At 39.3% G+C, this 22,039-nt stretch overlaps 2 protein-coding genes across 3 annotated transcripts; both read right to left on the reverse strand.

The window, feature by feature from the left end:
* Positions 1–131: 131 nt before the first annotated feature.
* On the reverse strand, positions 132–7,028 carry LOC112667809 (membrane-spanning 4-domains subfamily A member 4A-like). 2 transcript variants are annotated; one of them, XM_025459859.2, is made up of 8 exons: positions 6,797–7,028; positions 5,662–5,729; positions 4,720–4,888; positions 4,239–4,373; positions 4,007–4,063; positions 3,583–3,711; positions 2,707–2,808; positions 132–2,378 (listed from the first exon to the last, which is right to left on the reverse strand). In XM_025459859.2, the coding sequence occupies exons 3-8, from the start codon at positions 4,837–4,839 to the stop codon at positions 2,289–2,291; spliced, it is 633 nt and encodes a 210-aa protein (XP_025315644.1). In that variant the 5' UTR covers positions 4,840–4,888; positions 5,662–5,729; positions 6,797–7,028; the 3' UTR covers positions 132–2,288. The 2 variants fall into 2 exon arrangements, with proteins under 2 accessions (XP_025315644.1, XP_025315646.1); XM_025459861.3 differs by lacking the exon at positions 5,662–5,729 and adding an exon at positions 5,757–5,880.
* A 5,974-nt stretch (positions 7,029–13,002) lies between these two features.
* Positions 13,003–21,347, reverse strand: LOC118351798 (high affinity immunoglobulin epsilon receptor subunit beta-like). Its single transcript, XM_035703900.2, has 5 exons — positions 21,221–21,347; positions 20,318–20,374; positions 19,509–19,652; positions 16,050–16,151; positions 13,003–13,588 (listed from the first exon to the last, which is right to left on the reverse strand). The coding sequence occupies exons 1-5, from the start codon at positions 21,338–21,340 to the stop codon at positions 13,469–13,471; spliced, it is 543 nt and encodes a 180-aa protein (XP_035559793.2). The 5' UTR covers positions 21,341–21,347; the 3' UTR covers positions 13,003–13,468.
* Between the last annotated feature and the right edge of the window lie 692 nt (positions 21,348–22,039).

Below are 22,039 nucleotides of genomic sequence, written 5' to 3' on the forward strand. Positions count from 1 at the left end.
AGTGCAGAATTCAGAGACAGTTAAAGGATAATAAATAAATACTGTGACCAATTTTATGAAATAAATTTAACATCTTGAAGGAAATAGAATCTTTATTTGAAAGACACAAGTTATAAACACTGACTCAAGAATAGATGATCTCAATAGTTTAATATCTATTTAAAAAATTGAATGTATAGACAAAACCATTACAACAGCAACAGCAAAACCAACTCCAACTGATTAGCCATATCACTGACTAATTCCACCAAATATTTAAGGAAAAACTAATAATTTAACATAATCCGTTGTACTTTATGAGGTCAGCATTACTGCAATATCAAAACAAGACAAAGATATCATAAGAACTACGAAGCAATAACTTTCAATATAGAAGCAAAAATCTTCAACAAAGTGTTATCAAATCAAATCCAAAAATGTATCAAAGGATAATACACCACAACCAATGGGATTTATTTCAAGAAGGCAAAACTGATTTTTTTAAATCAATGTATACAATTCATCATGTTGACAAAATAAATACAAAACACATGGTCTTCTCAATATACAGAAAATGCATTTGACAAAACTTATTCATTCATGATAAAGAAAAATACTCTCAGAAAACTAGTAGTAGGTGGGAATTCCCATTATTTGAAAAAAGCCATATACAAAAACCCACAGTTATAGCATACCCAATAGTAACCTACTGAATGTACTCCTCTGTCTCCCAATACTAGTGTATCTGCCCTCCCCACTCCTGTTCAACATCTACTGGAAGTCATAGCCAGTGTAATATGGTAAGAAAAGAAAGAAAAGACTTAGAATTTGGAAAGTAAGAAATATAAATGTCCCTATTGAAGATATAATTGTCTATGTAGAAAGTCCCAAAGGATCTTTTAAAAAATCCAGAACTAGAAAATGTAAAGTAGACTTTGCTTTCTGAAAAAGAGCATTAAAATAAGAAAGTTTAATTTTTTAGGCCACAATTAGATGTTTTTTCTACAGTCTTTTGTTGTTCCCATAGACCAGAGTCTAATGTCTAAGACAGCGTTAAGTGCCAATAAATGTACTGTAGTTGACAACATGCTATCAAACTGTGACAACAGTTAAGTCAGAATCACACAGCGGATTGCCATTTTCCGATCCTATTGCAGGTGGTAGGGGCAGGATTGCATTAAGCCATCTGTTAGTATCTCCTTAAATTTTGGTTAGACATATACTAAGAGAGGCCACATGCATCTTTTGATGACAGATTACAAATTGAGAGTGTTCCAGGCCTGTCAAAAAAAGTCAACATGTGATAATGACTGTTCCCTTGTCAAGTAGTGTGTAGGTTATTTCAGGCTGCATCAGGATCCACAAAGCAAAGAGAATAAGGACCTGCAAGGGATTAGTCACTGAAGAAGCAGTACCTGTGTGCAGAATGTGTATGTATTTTCCTACTTTTAAAAAAGATTTTATTCTTCTATTTGAGACAATGAGAGAGTGAGAGAGAGCACCAGTGGGAGGATGGGGGGAGTGGCAGAGGAAAAGGAGAAACAGACTCCTGGCTGAGCAGGGAGCTGGACATGGGGCTTCATCCCAGGACTCTGGAATCATGTCCTGAGCTGAAGGCAGACGCTAAACTGACTGAGCCACCCAGCCTGGGTATTTTCCTATTTTAATACACCAGTCACACTTTACTCATTGAATGGCTTTATAAAATCCTGAGGTTAAAAGATGGTAACTGACTTCATGATGTCAAATCTTCATGATACAGATAACACTACAACATAAAATGAAAAGAAACAATGGCTGCTTCAAGGTGAAAGGATAGGAGCAGGGCTTATTTTAATTCATTTATTTCTGGAAATCTGTACTCTTTAAGAGGGCGAGTGTCAGAAACAGCATGATCTACCCGGCTGGCCTATCGCACAATTCCCAGTATAGCGTTAGCATTATAGTCTGAAGTGAATGGCTTTTCAGAAATTGCATAGGTCAGCAGTTGGAACATATCCTCCAAGGCCAGACCAGAGTCCCAAATACCTACAACTTTTTTGATATGTTCCCTTTATTTCACACTACAAGAGGTGTGAGATGATGCCAGTGCTGATGCGGATGAATCATATGCTTCATTCATCATGTCCAAATGTAATCATGATTGGGGATAGAGTAGGAGACCATAGCAGCGTCAACATCAGCAAATCTGTAGCCTTTTTCTCCCCCTGAGAACACTGAAGACTATTTACTTCTTGATTACTAATTTACTCCCAATAATGAAATTTAAGTAATTCCAGAGATAGCTCAAAAGTTAATATATCAAACAACTAAGTGGGTTGGAAAGCCACATCATCATAATTATGATAAAGAGCAGATATGGGAAGTTCACACTCATTGGAGGATAAGTCGACAACCACCTGTGGAGGAAGAACACACAGGAGATGATATTTCATGACGTGATATGACATTTCACTTGCCCATGGCCCTAGTCCCCTTGGGGCCACTCTTCTCTTTCTGACATACACATCTCTATCCATCCAAGCAATCTTCTGCTAGTGCCACGTCTGATCCTGCTCATGTGGCTGCCAGGGGCAAAATGGAATGTGAGGGGCTCCTAAAGTGAAAGAGGGTCTTAGATGTTTCGTATGCTTTGAACTGTTTCAGGACAACTTAAAGAGGTAAATGGAAAAGTGGCAGAGAATATCTCAGAACACATCATAAGTCCTCTAGATCACGGACACTCACCGAGGTCGTACCACAGCAGACCGCGCTGCATCCAAACGCAGAAAGCAACACTGAGAGGATGAGTCCGAGGATGATGAGGATAAGCTTCATACTCATAATCCCCTGCAAGTTAAAATCATGCAGGGAGAGGAAAGTTTGAAGAACTGAGCAAGGGAGCTTCTGTCACGGACCCTGAATATTGTCCTTCCTAACTCATTGACAAATTGTCAGCGGTAGTAAGATACTACACTCTGGCTTCACCTTCAGATAAAATCTGGGCAGAGGTACACATAATTACTCCAATTTACAGACTCCCAAATTTGCAATTTCATTCATTTGTAATTTTCACACAAGTGAAGTAAGATCCTGTTATCCATTTTTTTTCTCGACATAACCAACTGATAAAAAGCTGCTCATTTGCAAACCTTACTTTATTGAGGTGTTTAAAAATCAGAATGTTTTAGAATTCCTTTCTAGCTCATAGTAATTTTCACCATGTGATCAGTAGATCCATGTCAGTTTTGTTAAATATACTTTCTAGAAAGGATCCTAGACTTTGTCTATCACTGTGCTGAATGGACTAAACATCTAGACTTGTCTTTACCTCAGTGAAGACAATCACAATCATTGAGCGAATTCATTGGCACCCATTCTGATCTTACCTAAAATAAGAGTCTTATTTAGCTTCACCTGATGTACATAAGTCCTGACATCATCAATAATTTATATTTTGTAGATATTCACTTGGAGTCAAGGCCCTGACCTTTCTGCAAGTGATTTGTCAGTTTTAAGTGGGGCCCTATTGCCCACCTGTGATGAGAAAGATTTCTATAAGAAATTTTATACATGTGGATAAATATCAGGAGTTTTTTTTTCACCAGATCTATCAATACTTACAATCATGAAATAACGAATTGATGTGCTTGGTAGGAAGTAAAGGGATATGGCTATTCTGAATGCAACGATTATTAGGGACACTCCTGTCAATATGGCGGCCACAGTGTTTGTTCCAATGTTGCCATAGATCTGAAAAAGAATCAGAAACTGAGTCCCTGTTCTTACACTCTTCAACCTGGCAAGTTGATTGTACACATGTGAACATTTTACTTAAAGTGTAGGTAAAATTGGAATTTGTAAAAATTATGCACAGGGTTGCTATCTACTATATGACCTATAGGGAACAGGGAAAAAATCATCCTGAGATCACAACTCAAGACAAAAAAAAAAACTCCGAGAATCAAAGACAGCCTGATTATTTCGAAAATGAAGGTCAATCTATGCTATGCCTCCTTTGATTTTCTGAAACTGTAGATAAACATACCATCTGTTTTGTTGTCTTCATCCCAGACACAATAGACACAGTTCCGGATGTGATTAACTGTACAAAGATAAAGTTCAAGGAGTTAGTCTTTGAATACCTCATTCCGTAGTCTTTTTTCCTAACACCAAATATTTCTCAATACTTTTCCTCCAATTTTGTGCTTACATATAACTATTAAGGATTTTACATATATTCTAAGTGATACAGAGATAAGTTGTTCCAATTTACTTACAAAAGTTGGTCCCAAAAGGAAAATGAAGGTATATACAGTATCCTCTAGGAATAGATGTAGTTTATGGAATGAAAGGAAGACTTTTACCATAATCCACAGGCAAATATTCATTAGGCCAATCATGATTTGGCTCACCTAGAAAATGAGAAAGTGCCTCTGAGTTAGGAGGAATCAGCTTTCCTCTTAGAATTACGTGCCCCACATGTGGAGGTGTAAATGGCTCAGGAGCCCTTTAACTTGGGGGAATTCCAAGATCAGCACTTAAATTTCCATTCAGTGTTCCCAAATATAAAATAGTTTGGTGATTTGGCTAAATGGTACATGTGTTTTCTCATTTTAAAGTCCTATTTTCTTCTTGATATGGTAATTATTGTGACCACTCCAAACTTTTGTCTCAGGTAATCATGTAGCTTTGACCCAGAGCAAGTTCAGAGGAATATGAGCCACCTCAAAATCCTTAGATGACCTTCATTGTACTTACCCCAATAATAACTGGCTGCCCCTTTAGGAAATTCTGTAGGTTTCTCTGTGCCTCCTGAGGCAGAGACCCTGGCCCAGTTTGGCCCTGGTGGATGGCTGGATCCCTCTGTTGAAGGTCCATGGTTGTGTCCCTTGATGTCGTCACTCTTCACAACCTGTTGCTCCCCTCACTGTGGCGTTGAGTCATGACACTTGTGAAGCATATGTTGGTCAGAAAGATCAGGTAAAAGGATTAGTCTCTGATTCCATGCAATAGTTAGTGTTCATAAATATTTTAAAGTAAAAGTAAGTGCTGTGCTAAGTGTAAGAAATTGGGCCATGCAATTGTTTCAGTTCTTAAGGGTAGGAAATCTGACATTTATTAAGTATTTAACAGTGTACCTCGGGCAGTTCAGAATGACATAGTCACTATTATGTTGAGTTCCAGAAAGGCTATCTAAGTAACATAAAGTTACATTATAGGAAACTGAGGATGGTAGCCCGAGAGCATGTGCCTTATAGATCCTATTGTCTTGAAACGATGTTGACTGTCTTGACCATGAAGCTGAAAATAAATATTGCCCACTGGTCCTGGTATTCCTGTCCCATGGAAAGACAGTATTTATTACTTTATTTCTTTACACCTCTGTTCCTAGGTAGCATCTGGCATGGTTATTTTTGTTTTATCTCTGGGTTCAGGCTCCTTCTGAAGTTTAAGAACTAACAGCACTTGACCCAACAAGCCACCGTGTAACATGTGTGCTCCTAGACTCAGAGCTGCTTCCTTTTGATGCCTCCAACTGACTCGCCACACAGACGACACACGACTCACAGAAAGCCTGGAAGGGACCATATGTCCGCACTGGCGAAGCTGAGTCGGTGGCTGGGAACCACATCTGCCCGAGCCCAAACCCTTGTTTTCTACTCATGATCTGCTTACAGAAACGTCAAGCAAAATACTCACATATTAGAAATACTTCCCTTCTCTGACCACAAGAAATCTTCTCTCTTTATTTGAACACATGGACCATCCTGAGTATAAACAAGAAATAGTATCACCTTTTCTGTCTTCATTATGATGGCAACGGATACTCTGTCTTGCATACATTCCTCTTTGAAGTGAAATCATAGGAAATTTGGTATAGTCCATGGAGCTACAATTCCACTTTTCCTCTAGAATTCACTGTAAAAAAAATTCTAGCTATATGGTGTACAGGTACGTTCGAATTTATCAGGAAAATATAATAAAACAATAGCAATAAAACAAATATTTCTTCTACTACCTTTATTAAGTTCCATAAAATCTGGTGATCCTGTAATAGAAATGAATGCCTTTTATTCTTAGGAGATTGAAAAAAAGAAAAAGAAAAAGAAGAAAGAAAGAAAGAAAAGAAAAGAAAGAAAGAAAGAAAGAAAGAAAGAAAGAAAGAAAGAAAGAAAGAAAAAGAAAGAAGAAAGAGAGAGAGAAAGAAAGAAAGAAAGAAAGAAAGAAAGAAAGAAAGAAGAAAAGAAAGAAAGAAGAAAGAAAGAAAGAAAGAAAGAAAGAAAGAAAGAAGAAAGAAAGAAAGAAAGAAAGAAGAAAGAAAGAAAAAGAAAGAAGAAAGAAAGAAAGAAAGAAAAGAAAGAAAGAAAGAAAGAAAGAAAGAAAGAAGAAGAAAGAAAGAAAGAAAAAGAAAGAAAGAAAGAAAGAAAGAAAGAAAGAAAAGAAGAAAGAAGAAAGAAAGAAAGAAAGAAAGAAAGAAAGAAAGAAAGAAAGAAAGAAAACACAGTTGACCCTTGAGCAACACAGTTTCAAACCTTACATGGCCGAGATAATCTCAAAGCACAATCTGGAATGTTTCTTTACAACTGTAAGATTTAATTTGCTAACAGAGAGTCAAGCATTTTTTTTAATGGAAAAAAATCCCTTTAGACATTTATGTCCTTCTCAGACAACTAGTTTTACAAAAAGTAGTTTTTATAAGATTATTCTACTCCTGTTCCATGGTTTTGTCCCCTGGAACAATTCTCATGAGTCTTAGGGACCGGCATGGAATGGACATGCCTCTCATAGGCCAGAGGAATAGCCACCTAAGTAAGAATAAAAGAAAAATACATACCCCTGTCCCAAAACACCATTGAGTCTTAACTTGATATCCAAACAGGACGTGGGAACTTCAGTACCCAGAGTCGGTCTCAGAGTCTTCCCAAGGAAGTTCCCCCCACAGAGCAAGCAGTATATGATCTGTGTCTCCATCAGGCACTCGAGGTCCTGGGTCCTTGGTGTACACAGGTTTTGCTCAAGACAGATTGCCCTGTTCTATGAAGAGACAACGGCACACCACCCTAAAGGCATCTTTCTGCACTCTACTTCTTGCAGATGGGTCTCTATGATGGAGTAAATTGATGATGTTGACAGAGATAACGACTTATCTCTGCTGTTCAGATAGCCACAATTTGAGTGCCAAAGCTTGGCACACTCTTCTTTTTGCCAGGGCAAATCTTAATTTTGTTTACCCACCACTCCTCAAAGACCTTGTCCATGAGCCACGTGCTTTCTGTTTGGGGAAATATTTTGATTTAAAATAAAACCTTAACTTGCACATAGAAGTCCTCACCTTTGTTAGAAAATATGGGATTTTTTTCCATAAATATGGGATTTTTACTCTGTTGGCTCCCAAATTATACTCTGTATGTTTTGCTAACAACGCCAGTTCCTCCGCCATGATGTTAGCAAGCTTCCTTACTCCCATTTCTACTACTTGACAAACAATTTTAGAAAAACAGCATATAATATTTATAGAGCCCAAGTCAGGAAATCCAAAGATGGGAGTAATGTGCTGTTTGTCCATATCTCTGGAATTATAGTCTTCAAATGTAAAAGGGAGCCTTTGCATATTCTTTCATCTTGGCTCAATCATCCATTAACTGTCCTTCTCTCTGCTCTGTGACCCCTCTGGGTTCTTTTATGGTCTTGCCCATAGTTTCCATCATGAATGATGGAGAATCTCCGTGTTCCACACCACCCCCCTGCCTTCCCTCAAGGTGTAATCATTTGAGGTAAAGCTTCTAATAGGAAAAAAGAAGCTCTTTTCCTATCCTTGTATCTGAATAAAAGAAGGACTAACTGTCCCTGTTCTTGCTTCATATCCATCAAAAGGAATGCTCTGCCTTTTCTTCACAAACGTGAGTGTCATCAGAGGCCGCGTGAAGCGTCTCTGTATTGTTCCAATGTTAGCATATGTGCTGCCAAAGCGAGCCCTGCTCCTCCTTTTCTTAACTTTAAGAATTTTCAGTATATTCTTTTATTCGCTGAAAAGTTCTATCGTGAAAGGAGTTTGACCAAGAGGACAGCGGCCATGAAGTCAGAATCCACTAAGGAGTGAGTAACAACTCACCTGCGAGCCAACTAGCCCTGAAAATGGATGGGCTGGAAGGGGGTGATGTGGGAGGGTGTGGGGTCCTAGGTGGGAGGTACTGCAGTTCCCCCCAACCCCCACCCTGTGGTCTCCATGCTGTGACTAGTAGGAGGGCCAATGCAATGAACCTTGAATCCCAGAAGACACCAGTGGAAACACAGCAGGTGCAGATTTTGGTGGTAGTAGACAAAAAAAAAGAAGAGTTTGATCTTTTTCAACAGCTTTTTCTCCCCTATTGTAACAACCATATAGTTTCTCCCCTTTATTCAGAGGTGTAAACAACTTGCACACCCCGCATAAACCAGTTTTCCTGTGACATACCTGTTTTATATGTTACTAGGTTTAATTTATTAGTCTTAATTTATTTATTAAGGATATATGGGTCTAAGTTCATGTAAATAGATGCATATTTTATTTTCTTATGATATTTTAATCCATTTTGCAGAGTGAGAGAGCTGGTTACTACTTGCCTCAAAAATACGCTCTGAAGCTTTTCTTCCTCTTCAATGTTCAGAAAGTTGTTTGTATAATATTGGTATTACTTCTTCATTGAATGTTCGGGAGAATTCACCAGCAAAGCCATCTCCACCCAACCTTCCGTGCATGACAAGTCTTTTAATTATGAATTCAATTTCTTTTCATGATACAAGTCTATCTGTATTGATCGGGGTCCTCCAGAGAAGCAGAACCAGAAAGATGCACTGATATGAACAATGACATTTATTATAAAGATTTGGCATGTGTGATTGTGGAGGCTGAGAAGTCCGAAGTTCCACAATCAGCAGATTGGAAACCACAGAGCCAATGTTAGTTTGGGTCCAAGTCCGAAGACCTAAATAAGTAACAGGAGAGCCTACTATAGGGTCAGGTGCTAAGGACAGGGTTCATTTTTAATTATTTATATTTCATGGTTACATGTGAAATGTATAACATGGTTTTGTGCAGAAGGTGTCAGAAAAATCACACTCTGGCACAGATGGCCTATTGCATGACTCCAAATGGCATTCACAGTATGATCTGAAGTGAATGACTTTCTAGAAATTGTACAGATCGGTGGTCCTGAGACATTCTCTTTAGGAGCGGACGGCACCTGAAACCTTCAACAGACTTCCTGATGTGTCTTTCTTCATGCTAAGAAAGCTGTGGCATGATGATAGTCCAGATGCCATGAGCATTGGATGCTTAATTCATTATGTTCAAAGGTGATACGTTGATGGAAAGAGTAGATGACCCTGGCAAAGTCGGCATTAACAAACCTATGACTGTCATATCGCTGAGGACACTTCAGCTCCTCTCGCTGTGGAAACTGATATAAATTCAAGAGCACAAACTAGAATAAATCTAGGATTTTCTCATTGAAGAGATATATCAAGCAATGCAGGTGGGTTGGGAAGCCACACCATCATCATCATGACGTGGAGGTATTATGGAGAGTTCACACTCACTGGAAGATAAGTCAAGTACCGCCTGTGGAGAAATCAGGACACACAACAGATGAGCATGTGGGGTTTCTTTTTCTCAAGGCCGTAGATTTCCTAATGTCCTTATGGATCCTTCCTGGGGATACTTTTGTCTTGTTTTGATCCAAACATGTACACCTTAGGCACCTCCTCAATTTGTGCCCAGTCCAATCTTATGCCTGTGGATCCTAGGGGCAAAACTGAGCACTAATGGGCTCCTCGCACAGATGTGTAGCATTAAACAGGGGCTCAGAGCTTTTATATGTTGTGTACTGCTTAATAACAATAGAGAATGGTGGAGAAGCCCTAGAACATATTCCAAGTCCTCCAGACCACATTCACTGAGCTCACATCATAGCAAACAGCACTTGCACCTAAATCCAGAGACACTGAGTTGACAAGTCCAAGCACAAAGAGGATGAGCCTCAAAATCATAATCCCCTGCCAATTAAAATCATGGATAGAGGCGTGCCTGGCTGGTTCAGTCGGAAGAGCGTGTGACTCTTGATCTCAAGGTCTTGAGTTTGAGCCCTATGTTAGGTATAGAGATTCCTTAAATAAATAAAACTTTAAAAAAATTAAGTAACTCTTTTAAAAAATAAAATAAAATCCTGTCTAAAGAAAAGATTGAGGGATGGAGCACAGTGAGTTTCTGCCATTGACCCTGCTTACTCTCCTTCATAAATGATGGACATATTCTCGATGGTGATGAAATATTCCACTCTGGCTTACCCTACAAACCAAATGCATTTTGTGTTAATTCTGTGTTTTGTTAGGAAAAAGTGTATTTTTCTTATATTTTCATAACACTATAAGTAGCTCATTACTTTCTGTCTTCACTACTTAATTTATTGTTTTTTTTAAATCTTTTAATCCTAGTTTGTCATCATCAAGTCATATCTGAATTAAAAGCAAATTATTTCTCTCCGGACAAACCGTGACTCATTCTTCATGATGATCAAGTGCATATTTTACAATTTTTCTTCAACTGACTCGTGATTTACAAAACACACTCTTCAGAAGTGAGAGCCTTTTTGTGAAATATCCTATTTCTCAGCAAGAACAATGAGTACTTGGAGAACATGATTCCACGTCAAGTACACCTCCTTCATGGATCACAGTCCTTACATTGATATACATTTTCAAAAGAATTATTTGTTGCATAGAATTGGATGAAGTGGCTAATTGGATAAAGGGGAATTAGCTAGCCAACATTGAAGGCCACTGAAAAAGTACTCAGGGTTGCACATTTTGGACAGAATATGGGTTTTAGTAGATTCTCTCCTGCCCTTTGAGAATGACTCCATGATTGCAATCATTTCAAAGCCCAGCTTAGAAGTATTCTGAGAGTCTATAAAATAGTCACATTGTTTGCAACCAGAGTCAGGTAATTTTTTTAAAGATTTTATTTATTCATGAGAGACACACAGAGAGAGGCAGAGACACAGGCAGAGGGAGAAGCAGGCTCCATGCAGGGAGCCCGATGTGGGACTTGATCCCCGGACCCCGGGGTCATGCCCTGAGCCAAAGGCAGCCACTCAACCACTGAGTCACCCAGGTGTTATATATATATATATATATATATGGAAAAGGAAATCCCCTTAGACCTCAATGGCCTTCTCCAATAACTAGTCCCATAACAAGAGCTTTTTGTAAAACTAATATTCTTCTATATTTTCTTTGCATGGGACAACTCAAGGAAAACTTGTATGAGCCTTAGTCACTGGCCCAGACTGAGCAAACCCTCTAAGAATCTAAGAGGATAGCTGCATATGTAAGAAAATAGGAGAAATACCTAGCTCTGTCCCCAAACACCGTTCAGTCTTACCTAGATGTTGGTGAAGACTAGGGAGCATCCATTCATGAGAGTCCATTTCTGAAGCTTTCCTGGCAGATTCCCCAAACACAGCAGACATGCATACGAGCTGCATCCCTACCAGGCACTTGAGACCATGGGCATGGGGTTCACCGTGTTGAGGTTTTACTAAGCAAGACACAGATCCCTGCTGTTTGGGGAGCTGAGGACGTACTGCCCTTAAGCATCTTTCTGCAACTTCATTTCTAGCAGATGGTGTTCTGTGATGGAGTCGGTTGCAGGATGGTGACACAGCTCCTAATCTCCATGGTTGGGATACTTTTGGATAGTCACAGTTTCAGGTAACAAAGCCTTGATCACTGCTTTCCATTCTGAGCACAAACCTGAGCTCCCCGTTACCAATCACGTGCCAAAGGCCTTGCTGACGAAGCATGTGTTTTCTGTTTAGGGAGATAAATTTTAACTTACATATGAAAGCTTAATTATTCCATAGACTACCTCTTTTTGGGAAGAATACTGAGGATTATCCTCATAAATTTGAGATTTCCACAATCCACTGCTAAGATTTATTCTAGAAATTTATTCTAGAAGCAATATGTAAAAGGAGATTTAGTCTAGCCCTTGAGGTGTAAAGTTAGGTTGCTTTTTTGAGGTCTTGTTCTTTCACATAGACATTCACGGCTATGAACTTCCGACTTAGCACTGCTTTTGCTGCATCCCATGTTTTGGTGTTTTCTTTCCATTTGTCACAAGATATTTTTAAATTTCTCTTTTAATTTGGCATACTGGTTGTTTAGTAGCAGCATGTTGTTTAATTTTATCTTTTTGAATTTCCCAGTTTTCTTCTTGTAATAGATTGCTAGTTTAAATGTGCAATTTTTTGCAGGTCAGTTACACACACGTTAGTGGAGTGCTGTTAAGCATTTGTGCTCTTATTTTTATTTCTATAAAGGTAAAAAGTACATGACTTCAGAAAGGAAAGTGTTAGATGTTCCCTTTAATTTGGATATATAATTGGGAGGGGTCATATTGTCATTCTCCTCAAGTGTGCCATGGGCCACCCAACCCTCACTGTGGTAAGAGTTTGGGGATGACTTGCAATAAAGAGTTACGTGTTGAATCACTAAATTCTACACCTGGAACTAATATTACACTGTATGTAAACTATTTGAAATTTAAGTAAACAATTAAAATAAGAACTTAAAAAAAATAATTATAAGATGGAAAGGTTCTGAGGGTCTGATAAACAGCACAGTGACCGTAGTTAATAATACTGTATTGCATACTTGAAATTTGCTAACAGAGTAGATCGTAAGCTTTCACACACACACACAGCAGCTGTGTGAGGTGATGGATGTGTCCATTAACTCAGTTCTGGAGGTCATTTTACAAGGTTTGTATATATCAAGTCACCATATTGTATAATTTAAAAATATTACATTTTGTCAATTATATCTCAATAAAGCCAGGGAGGAGAAAGACTACTAGAGTAAAGAGAATTTTAAAAATTATATCCAGGAGGATTTTGTGAAGGAGGCTTGTGACTGTTATGTGGTGTCTTTATCACAAGGAAAGTCAGGAAAAATAATCATCCTAAGTGTTTGGTCAAAATAAGTTACTAGTCTTTTACATTTGAGAAGCTGCCTCTGATATTGGTAATGGCTGTAATGTTTATTCAGATTTGCCTACATGAAAAGAGAATAAGAAATCTTTTATTGGTTAGAAGCTCTATCGGTTAAACATGACAGCAAAGAAGGCCCATGGTATGGACCTGTCTTTCACCTGCTTTCACCTGTACTCAAGCCTCCATGGAACCACGGCTAAATCCTTCAGTCTGTTTTGGCTTAATGTGATTTTAATTGGCAGGTGCACCTGTTGACCTATTAGGTCACATGGGATATGCAACTCATGTGATCCAATTATGATGAGCACAAGAAGCATTTCGGGGATTAGATCTTCTTACGGCATCATTGTCTATGCCGGTTGATATTACAGGAGTCAATAAAAGAGGATCCAGACAAGCTTTCGGCCTTCTGTTGTTTTATTTTTCCAGTTTCCACCTTCATGACCGCACATTCTCACTCCTGTACTCCTGTCTCAGGTGTTGTAGTATAACAGTGTGTCCTTCCTCTCAAGATTCTGGTAGAGTGAAGGGAGAGGCAGCAAGCCTTCATCAGGACTCTCTGAAGCTGATTTCCGGGAAAATAATGCTGAAAGCTGCAAATAAGCCAAAACATCATTCAGAATCATTTCCCCTAAATCCTCAGAGTTCTTTTCCAGTCTGATTCCTGATGGTGTATCCTGGCCTCCAAAGTCTACCCCACATTACTCTCAGTGCCTGTTACTTAGCACACTCCCCCCAGAGACGGCCCAGTGGGGGTCAACTCCAGGCACCACTGATGCCACCAAGTTACCCTGAGATCCACCCCTGTGTCGGGGTGCATGTGGACATTGTCCAGCCCATTTGCCCATGTCCACAGAATTTCCGGAATATAAAGGAAAAAGAAAGTTTACCCCTTAAAAGATATTCAGGATGACACACCCTAGGGAAGGATACAATGTCGCCACCCTCCTTGTCTGTCCTTAACCTGGAAGTCAGCCTGGCTATTTCTGGGAACCTTGGATATTTATGAGGGCCTAGAAATCATCTGTGCCTGTTAGAAGCTTAATATATACTTGCACGTGTGTGATTTTATGTTCGTCCACACATAAATGTGTAAAGAAGATTTCACAAGAGAATATATGTAAGATCTACATGTATGCAGGAGGACCATTGTGTTATAAATATATAAAATATATTTAGAACCCTTTTTTAAGACACTTATAGGAGGGGTAAGGCCACATTTTCTCTCTCACTCCTGTAAAAAAAAATCCATTTGCATTTACCTGAGCAAGCAGCTGTCGATTTGTGACTTTTTCTTTCTTTCTTTTTTTTTCTATGTTTAATTTTATTTGAATTCAATTATTAACATTGAATGTGACTTGATCTTTCAAGGCTATTTTCATCTCTGAGTGGCCAGATTCTGAAGCCAAGGGAGTGCAAGAAAGAACACTGTGAGCCACTCCTGAATGGCACACGCAAAGTAAATGTGCGTTTCCTCTCCTGCTGGGCCTGAAACAGCGTGCTTGGCACAGACCACAGACGGGAAGCTCAGGCTGAAGACAACAGGGCTGTTAAACCACCCCAGATTTTTTTAAGACACTCTTTTCATCGACTCAGCAGCCAGCACTGCAGAAACCTGAACGGTGGACACCTGCCCCCCGGATGCCGCTGCCCCATCAGAGGGTGGGGCGCAGCAATCCAGCCCCAGGCAGGAAGAACCCAGACAGGTGACAGTAAGGGGCTATTTAGTAAATGAGCAGAGGGGAAAGCCATGCCCTTGTGTGGACAGCTCACCGTCAGATCATTCCTAAGGATGTGTAACAGGGAGGTTACTGGGGCTTGTTTTTCAAACTGGGGATTGTTATTATTTTTAATCCTCCTCATCGACTATTACCTCTTGGCTCTGAGGATATGTGCGTGCAAGCTGGATTTCTACTTAGTAGCTTCTTAAACTAGTAAGTAGTTCCAGGGTTGTAGGGGAAGATGGCAAATCACTCAAGAATCTTGGACTTTGAGCCAAGAACAACAAATGCAGCAGACTTGTGTTTTCTCAAGGATTTTCTCCTGGAGGAGTGGGGAGGGACCTTCAGCTGGGAGAGGAAGGTTGGACCCAATGTGACAGGGTTGCCTACTCATTTTTGATACCATCTGCGTCCTTGGGTAGCAGAACCCTTGGGCTGGGTGACAGGCACTGGGGGTTATTCTGTATGTTAGTAAATTGAACACCAATAAAAAATAAATTAAAAAAAAAAGAAATTAAGTTAAAAAAAAAAAAAAGAACCCTTGGGCTTAACCTACACAGATGATGCCCAGCTAATGACTGAACTGTGCAATGTCCCTTGCAACCGTGTGTGGCCTCATGACAAAGATCTGGGGTGTGATGCAGGCAGAAAGGAAGGAGCCAGAGCAGCAACTTGTACCCAAGAGAGAGACCACACGGTGCAGGAGGCGAGGGTGACACCACCGGGTGCGGGCCGCCTACTCCTGAGCTGGGACAAGAAAGGAAGAGAAAATCACACCCTGCAGGCACTTTGAAGGTGGTCTGAGTTCCTGGCCCGGTGCCCGGTGCCCGAGGGCACGACTCATCCCTGCAGCTTGGAGTCATTCCAAGGAAGGACTGGTGTTTGCATCTTTGCGGAGCCACACAGTGCATCGCCTGCGTTTGTTAAATATGCACGTCAGTGGATCCATAAACTAGCAACAAAACGAAATTACTCGGTGTCGCCGTCGGGTAAAGCTTCTGATTACCCGAGGCAGCGATCATTGTGCTCGAAAGTACGGTCAGCGTATAAAAAGCTGTTCTCAACTGGGTGACGGGCACTGAGGGGGGCACTTGACGGGATGAGCACTGGGTATTATTCTATATGTTGGCAAATTGAACACCAATAAAAAACAAATATATATATATATATATATATATATATATATATATATATATATATAAAGCTGTTCTCGGAAATTCTATACCACCTGTTTTGTCTTTGTTCCTCTCCAAGATCATGCAAATAATCACAGCCCAGGTCGCCAAATAAAATAACCCATTACATCCCCGTTCTCTCAAGAACTGCCACTTACCCAATCAATTTTCTCGCCGTCCACATGATAGGCGAGCACACACAGAGCAAGTGTGATTGAAAATTGCAGACAGTTGAGTAGCATCAGCACGACCACCAGGCCCTGTTAAGAGAGTAGAGCGCACTGGGTTGGATGTTGCTCCCCTGCCCTCTGGAGACCCCTCAGCCGGAGCCCACTCGGGCCTTTGGAGTCCATCTAGGCGGTCCCCAAGGCAGTGACTTGCCGGGTGGGGTCTGAGCCTAAAGATGTAACGTGTTGCTTTTGACGAACTGAATTTCAGAAATAAAAAAGAAAGAAAGCCAGTGTTCCTATGAATTTTAGCGTAACAATGTCTGCGTTAAAAAAAAAATAGCCTTGGTTACTTTCCTGTGTTAGGATCATTTTATAAGTTGTTGGTATCATGATATTGTGCATTCTCCGCAGGAAAGATGCAGTGTCTATAGGAGCAAGTGTTCTCAATGGATAGGGGATTCAAGGAGAGATGGAGGGGGATCCAAATCCCCTTTCCTGAACCTGGCCTCCTAACTGAAACCAGGAGTGTCCTACAGGTTGAAGATCCCCTTATAATCATTCATCTGAAAGGTGCAGGGCCCAGCAAGACTGCTCCCCCCACCCCACCATGACCTCCGGCCGCCTCATGCCTGTGGCCTTCCCAGGCTACCTTTTTTGGATTATTTACATAGTCTTGTGATCTCAAATATTTTTTGCTTATTAGATATAACTCTGCTTATTAACATGGTTGCTTTAGGATTTATATTATATATATTTAAACAATCATAATCCATATTCAATTGATATTATAACGCTTTTATTTGTGATATAAGGATTATATAATAATATAGTCTCTACCCTCTTGGACTGGATGCTTTTGTAATTTTACACACGATTTATACATATTTTTAAGTTCCCCAAATACACTGCTATTATTTTTGTTTAAAGAGTCAATTATCCTTGGGCAGCCTGGGGGGCTCAGTGGTTTAGCTCCTGCCTTCAGCCCAGGGCGTGACCTTGAGGTCGCAGGATCGAGTCCCACATCCTACTCCCTGCGTGGAGCCTGCTTCTCCCTCTGCCTGCATCTCTGCCTCTCTCTCTCTCTCTCTCTGTGTGTGTGTGTGTGTGTCTCATGAATAAATAAAATTTTTTTTAAAAAGTCAATTATCTTTTAAAGATATCTAAATAACACAAAATTCTTATATATTTTCCCATGTCACCACCTATGGTGTTCATACTTAGTGTAGTTGCTCATTTTCCTTCTTCCTGAAGAACTTCACACTTTTTTGTATTGTTAGGCTCTGCATAGAAATTATTTTAGCCTTTGTGTGTCTAAAACCATGTTTATTGTGTCTTCATGTGGAAAGATATTTTCACTAGACATGGAATTCTAGGGTGACAAATTTTTTTCTCTCGGTACTTTAAAATTTTTTCTTCACTCTGTTCTCCTTTGTGTTGTTTCTGATGCAAAATCTGTTGGCAATTCTCTTTATGATGTGTTTTTCTTCACGTTCTGGCTGCTTTTCATATTTTAATATTTCATATTTCAGTCATTGGTTTTGAGAAATTTCACTATTATGAACCTTGAGATAGTTACTGTTTGATTTCTTACACTCGAAGTTCATTCAACTTCGGATTCTATGAATATACAGATTTTTAAAAATTTTGGAAAAATTTACCCAACACTTCAAATATTTTTTTCCTGTCCCATACTCTTTTTCTGTGGGGACCCCAATTACATGTCTCTTCAATAACTTGAAGTTATTCCATCAGTCACTGATGCTCTTTTAATATTTTCACCTTTATTTTGTGCCTCTATTTTTCACTCTGCAGAGTTTTTAATATTATTTCAAGGTCATTATTAATACTTTTATTTATTAGTATTTATTTTCTTGAATGTTTATTCAGTCATTAATCCTGTCATCCAGTTTTTCTTCTCATATATGATAATTTTCTTATTCTTTTTTCTTTCTTTTTTTTTTCTTAAGTAGGCCCCATGCCCAATATGGGCCTCAATGTGTGGCTTGAAATCACAGCCCTGAGATCAAGACCTGAGCTGAAATCAAGAGTCAGATGCTTGACCAGCTCTGCTACCCAGGCACCCCAAACAAGGCTGTTTTCTCCTCTAGAAGTTTGATGTGGGACTTTTAAAAAAATATTTTCCATGTCTGTACTTAACTTTTGAAAGTATGAGATGCAGAATAAAGTAATTCTTAGCATCATGGTCTGCTAATTCTAACATCCATGTCTTTCCTGAATCTGTTTCAATTGATTTATCTCATTATAGAACATTTTATTTTGTTTTTTGTAGGTCTGGTAACTTTTTATTAGATGTGGGACATTGTATTTTTATCCTGTTGGATACAGGATGTTTTTACAGACTTGCAGGTAGAAACAGACACTGTTCATGGCCGTATGTGAATATCGGGTACTGTTCCCTCTAATCATTTGGGGCGATGCTTTCTCCGCCTTTAGGTATTCTTTCATGAGCATGCACTGATAAGTACTGCAATTAATATCAAAGGGGACCTATTGAATATATCTGGAATTATCTCTGTTTGCAGATCTCTTTTCTCAGGTGCTCTCTCCTGAAGACTCTAGATGCTGTAGCTTCTCCTGACTCTCAGCTTCCCCCATCTCCTCAATTTGGACAGTTTTCTTGGTTCTGCCTGGATTGTCCAACCCTGTGCTCTGGCCAGGAAATGCTCACAAGTCAGTACGTGAGAGTAGTTTTTAGGCTTGCTTCATTTGTAAGGTTTACTTCATCCTCAGGGATCGAGTTCTTTATTACCATCAATGTCCAGTGTCTTAAGAATCATTGTTTCATATATTTCTTGAGTTTTGTTGTTGGTGGTGTTTCAAGTGAAAGGAGGCACCCAGGCCCTGTTACTCCAACTTATCCACTAGTAGTAATCCTCCAATCTTCTTGTTTTTGTTAAAAAAAATTTTTTTCCCAAGTATAGTACATATTTCTTTTCTTCTTCCTTTGACATTCATTCTCCCTTTCTTCTACATGGCCATATAGTAGAAGGTCTGCTCACAGGTACTGGTAATACAGATAAAATATAATCCTGTACAGCAGTTATTATTATTATTATTATTTACTGTTTTTAATTGTATAAGTAATGCATACTTATTGTAGAAAATTTGTGAAAGAATTAATATAAAGCAGACAATGGAAATCACAGCAGTCATGGACCAAGAAATAAATAATGTTGATCCATTTGTTTGCCATTTTTCATGAAGCTATCCAATTGGGATACAGGAATATTGGGCTCTCTGCCCAATTGAATTGAATGGAATATGTTGCCTCTTGTTAAAAAGACATCAAATTTAGCTAGAATTTATGAATAAAACTCAAGTGCAGGAACTTTTTTTTTTTTAGATTTGTGCCTAGACTATCTGATCTCCTGATCCTGGGCCTCAGAAGTTATCAGGCTTTTCAGCATTCAGAAGGAAAATACTTACAGTTGCAACTGATGTGATGCCAGAACATAAATCTTCTTTCTCAAACTTCAGGAAGGTGATTTTCATTAAGTTGTTTGAGAGAACCAGAATTCCAGTGCCTGAAACAATTGTGCTGAGAGTGTTAGCTCTCAGATTTCCTCTCAGCTGAAATAGAAAGAAAGTTCATTCACTGAAAATATTCAGGACACTTTATTTCAATATTCTTTTTTATAAAGATTTATTTATTTCGTTTAGAGACAGAGAATGGGCAACCGAGTGGGGGGAGGGGCAGGGGGAGCTAGAGAATCTCAAGCAGATTCTGTGCTGAGTGAGGAGCCCATTATGGGGCCTGACGCAGGCTCAAGGCAGGGCTCCATCCCACAGCCCTGAGATCAGGGCCTGAGCAGAAATCAAGAGTTAGAGCCACCCAGCCACTCTTACTTCCATATTCTTGCAGGTCCCCATAAACCTTTATTATTTCCTTTGCTTGCTCTGGATGGGCCCAAATAGATATCTACCCTGTTCAAGGCTAAAGGCATTCATTTCTCTATATCAACACCATTCATGATTGTAAAATCTATCTCCAGGTTTACTCATGGAGGTCTGTGTTCTGAAACTCCAGGGGAATATATGTAATCTAAACCCGAGAGAGCTTCTGATTATATCCAGACCTGGAGTGATCAGATGAATTAGTGGAAAGAAAAGACGTTTGAACTTGTTCTCAAATGTACTGAAAGCTGTGGAACTTCTGGTTCATTGGGCTTTGTATAGGAAATCAGAGTGTTAGTGGCCACATACTATTCATAAATGTGAAATCACTGATACTTTACCAGAGCTTTTGTTTGCTTCTTTGCAGACACAACTGTCACAGATCCAGAAATAATAAACTGCTCATGAGAGAGAAATGGGCATATTAGCACTGCTTCCTGGACATTTACGGTCCACCTCTAAAGGACTAACTTTACCCTTAGTGTATATTTTTTCCTATGGAAATCCCTTCAAAACTTCAAGTAGATTATTGACTAAATTGTCATGGTTGTATTCACATTATTATCAAAATAATTGACATTATTTAAAGGTTTAAAAATCCTTACATTAAAAAAATAATAAAATAAAATAATAAAATAAAATTAAATTAAATTAAAATAAAATAAAATAAAATGAAATAATAAAATAAAAATCCTTACATAAAGTAGAGGGGTGAAATCAAAGGATTCCTGTGAATGTTTTAATGGAAGGTGGAGAAAAATGAAAAAAAAAGAGCTAGATACAAATTAATTATTTTGAGGTTCAGAGAAGGGACTATATGCACTCATACAACATGATATTCATCTCAGTAATTTTGGCCAGGAAAACAGAGAAGTTGAAAGGAATAGTTCACTACCTTACCTTTATCTTGCACATTTGAAGATAACTCTGTGGATGAACCAGGGATTATCTAGTAACCCAACCCAATATAGTCTCCTAAGCAAGTGAACAGGATTTTACTGTATGGCTTTATGCTCCACACCTAGTACACACCTAGAATTTAACGAATAATCCCCAGCACGTAGACCTTAAGGTTCATATTATGATGGAAGGTTTAAAATGGCTGAGATTGAACACTGAACCTTCGATTAGCATGTCTGAAAACTCTGCAGCATTTGCAGGAGGCTAATGCACAACTGAATGGATGACTGAGTGAAGAGTGAATTGACTATTAATTATTTTAGACATAAGTCAGATGTACTCACAGATAAAGCTGCCCATATGGGGAAGCCTATCTGAAATGAGAAGAAACCAATTTTGTGTATTGTGTAATGGAGAGCCGTAATTCCAAGTGTCCCATAGATGATGAATTTCACACCAATCATAATCTGAACCACCTGGATAAAAGACAGAACAGAATAAAGTATAGACATTCCAAGAGAGAAGATTTCTTTGTTCAAACATAAAGATCTTTCATGGAGTGAACCCTCAGATGTCACTAAGTCTACCCCTGAAACTAATAATACACTATATGTCAACTAAATTGAACTTAAAAAAAAAAAAAAAAAGCTCTTCAGTAGAGCCCAGTGCAATGATATCTCCTCCCTCTAATGGCAACAGTTAAAATAGCATCACTGTGAAGGCTTGTCCTCTTGGCTGACGTCACCCCGACAGGCACACACTGGTGTCCATCAAGCCTCCTCCAAGGGATTCCCAGCGCTCCACTCTACCACCTTCCAGTCAACCCAGCCGCCATCACCAACCAAGATTAAACAAAGCTTCCAGTCTCTCCTCTCCAAAACTCCACCTGGCTAAGATGCACGTACCCCCAGTTGCCTGAGATGTTCCTTCAGGAATCTCTGCAGCTTGCCTGGTGTGTGACCTGAGGCATTGGATCTCCCAGCCTTCCCTAACTGGATACCTTGGTTTTGATTGAAGGAAATATCCACAGTTATTCTACGGGAACCCACAATTTCTCCCATTCTGTAAAGAAACCATCTGTTACCAGCGTCAGATTCACTATCCAGTATTGACTACTCATTACTCACGATACTCTGCTTGTCTGTGAGGAATATTAGCATGAA

This window comes from Canis lupus, chromosome 21 (assembly GCF_003254725.2).
Source record: "Canis lupus dingo isolate Sandy chromosome 21, ASM325472v2, whole genome shotgun sequence".
Lineage (NCBI taxonomy): Eukaryota > Metazoa > Chordata > Mammalia > Carnivora > Canidae > Canis > Canis lupus.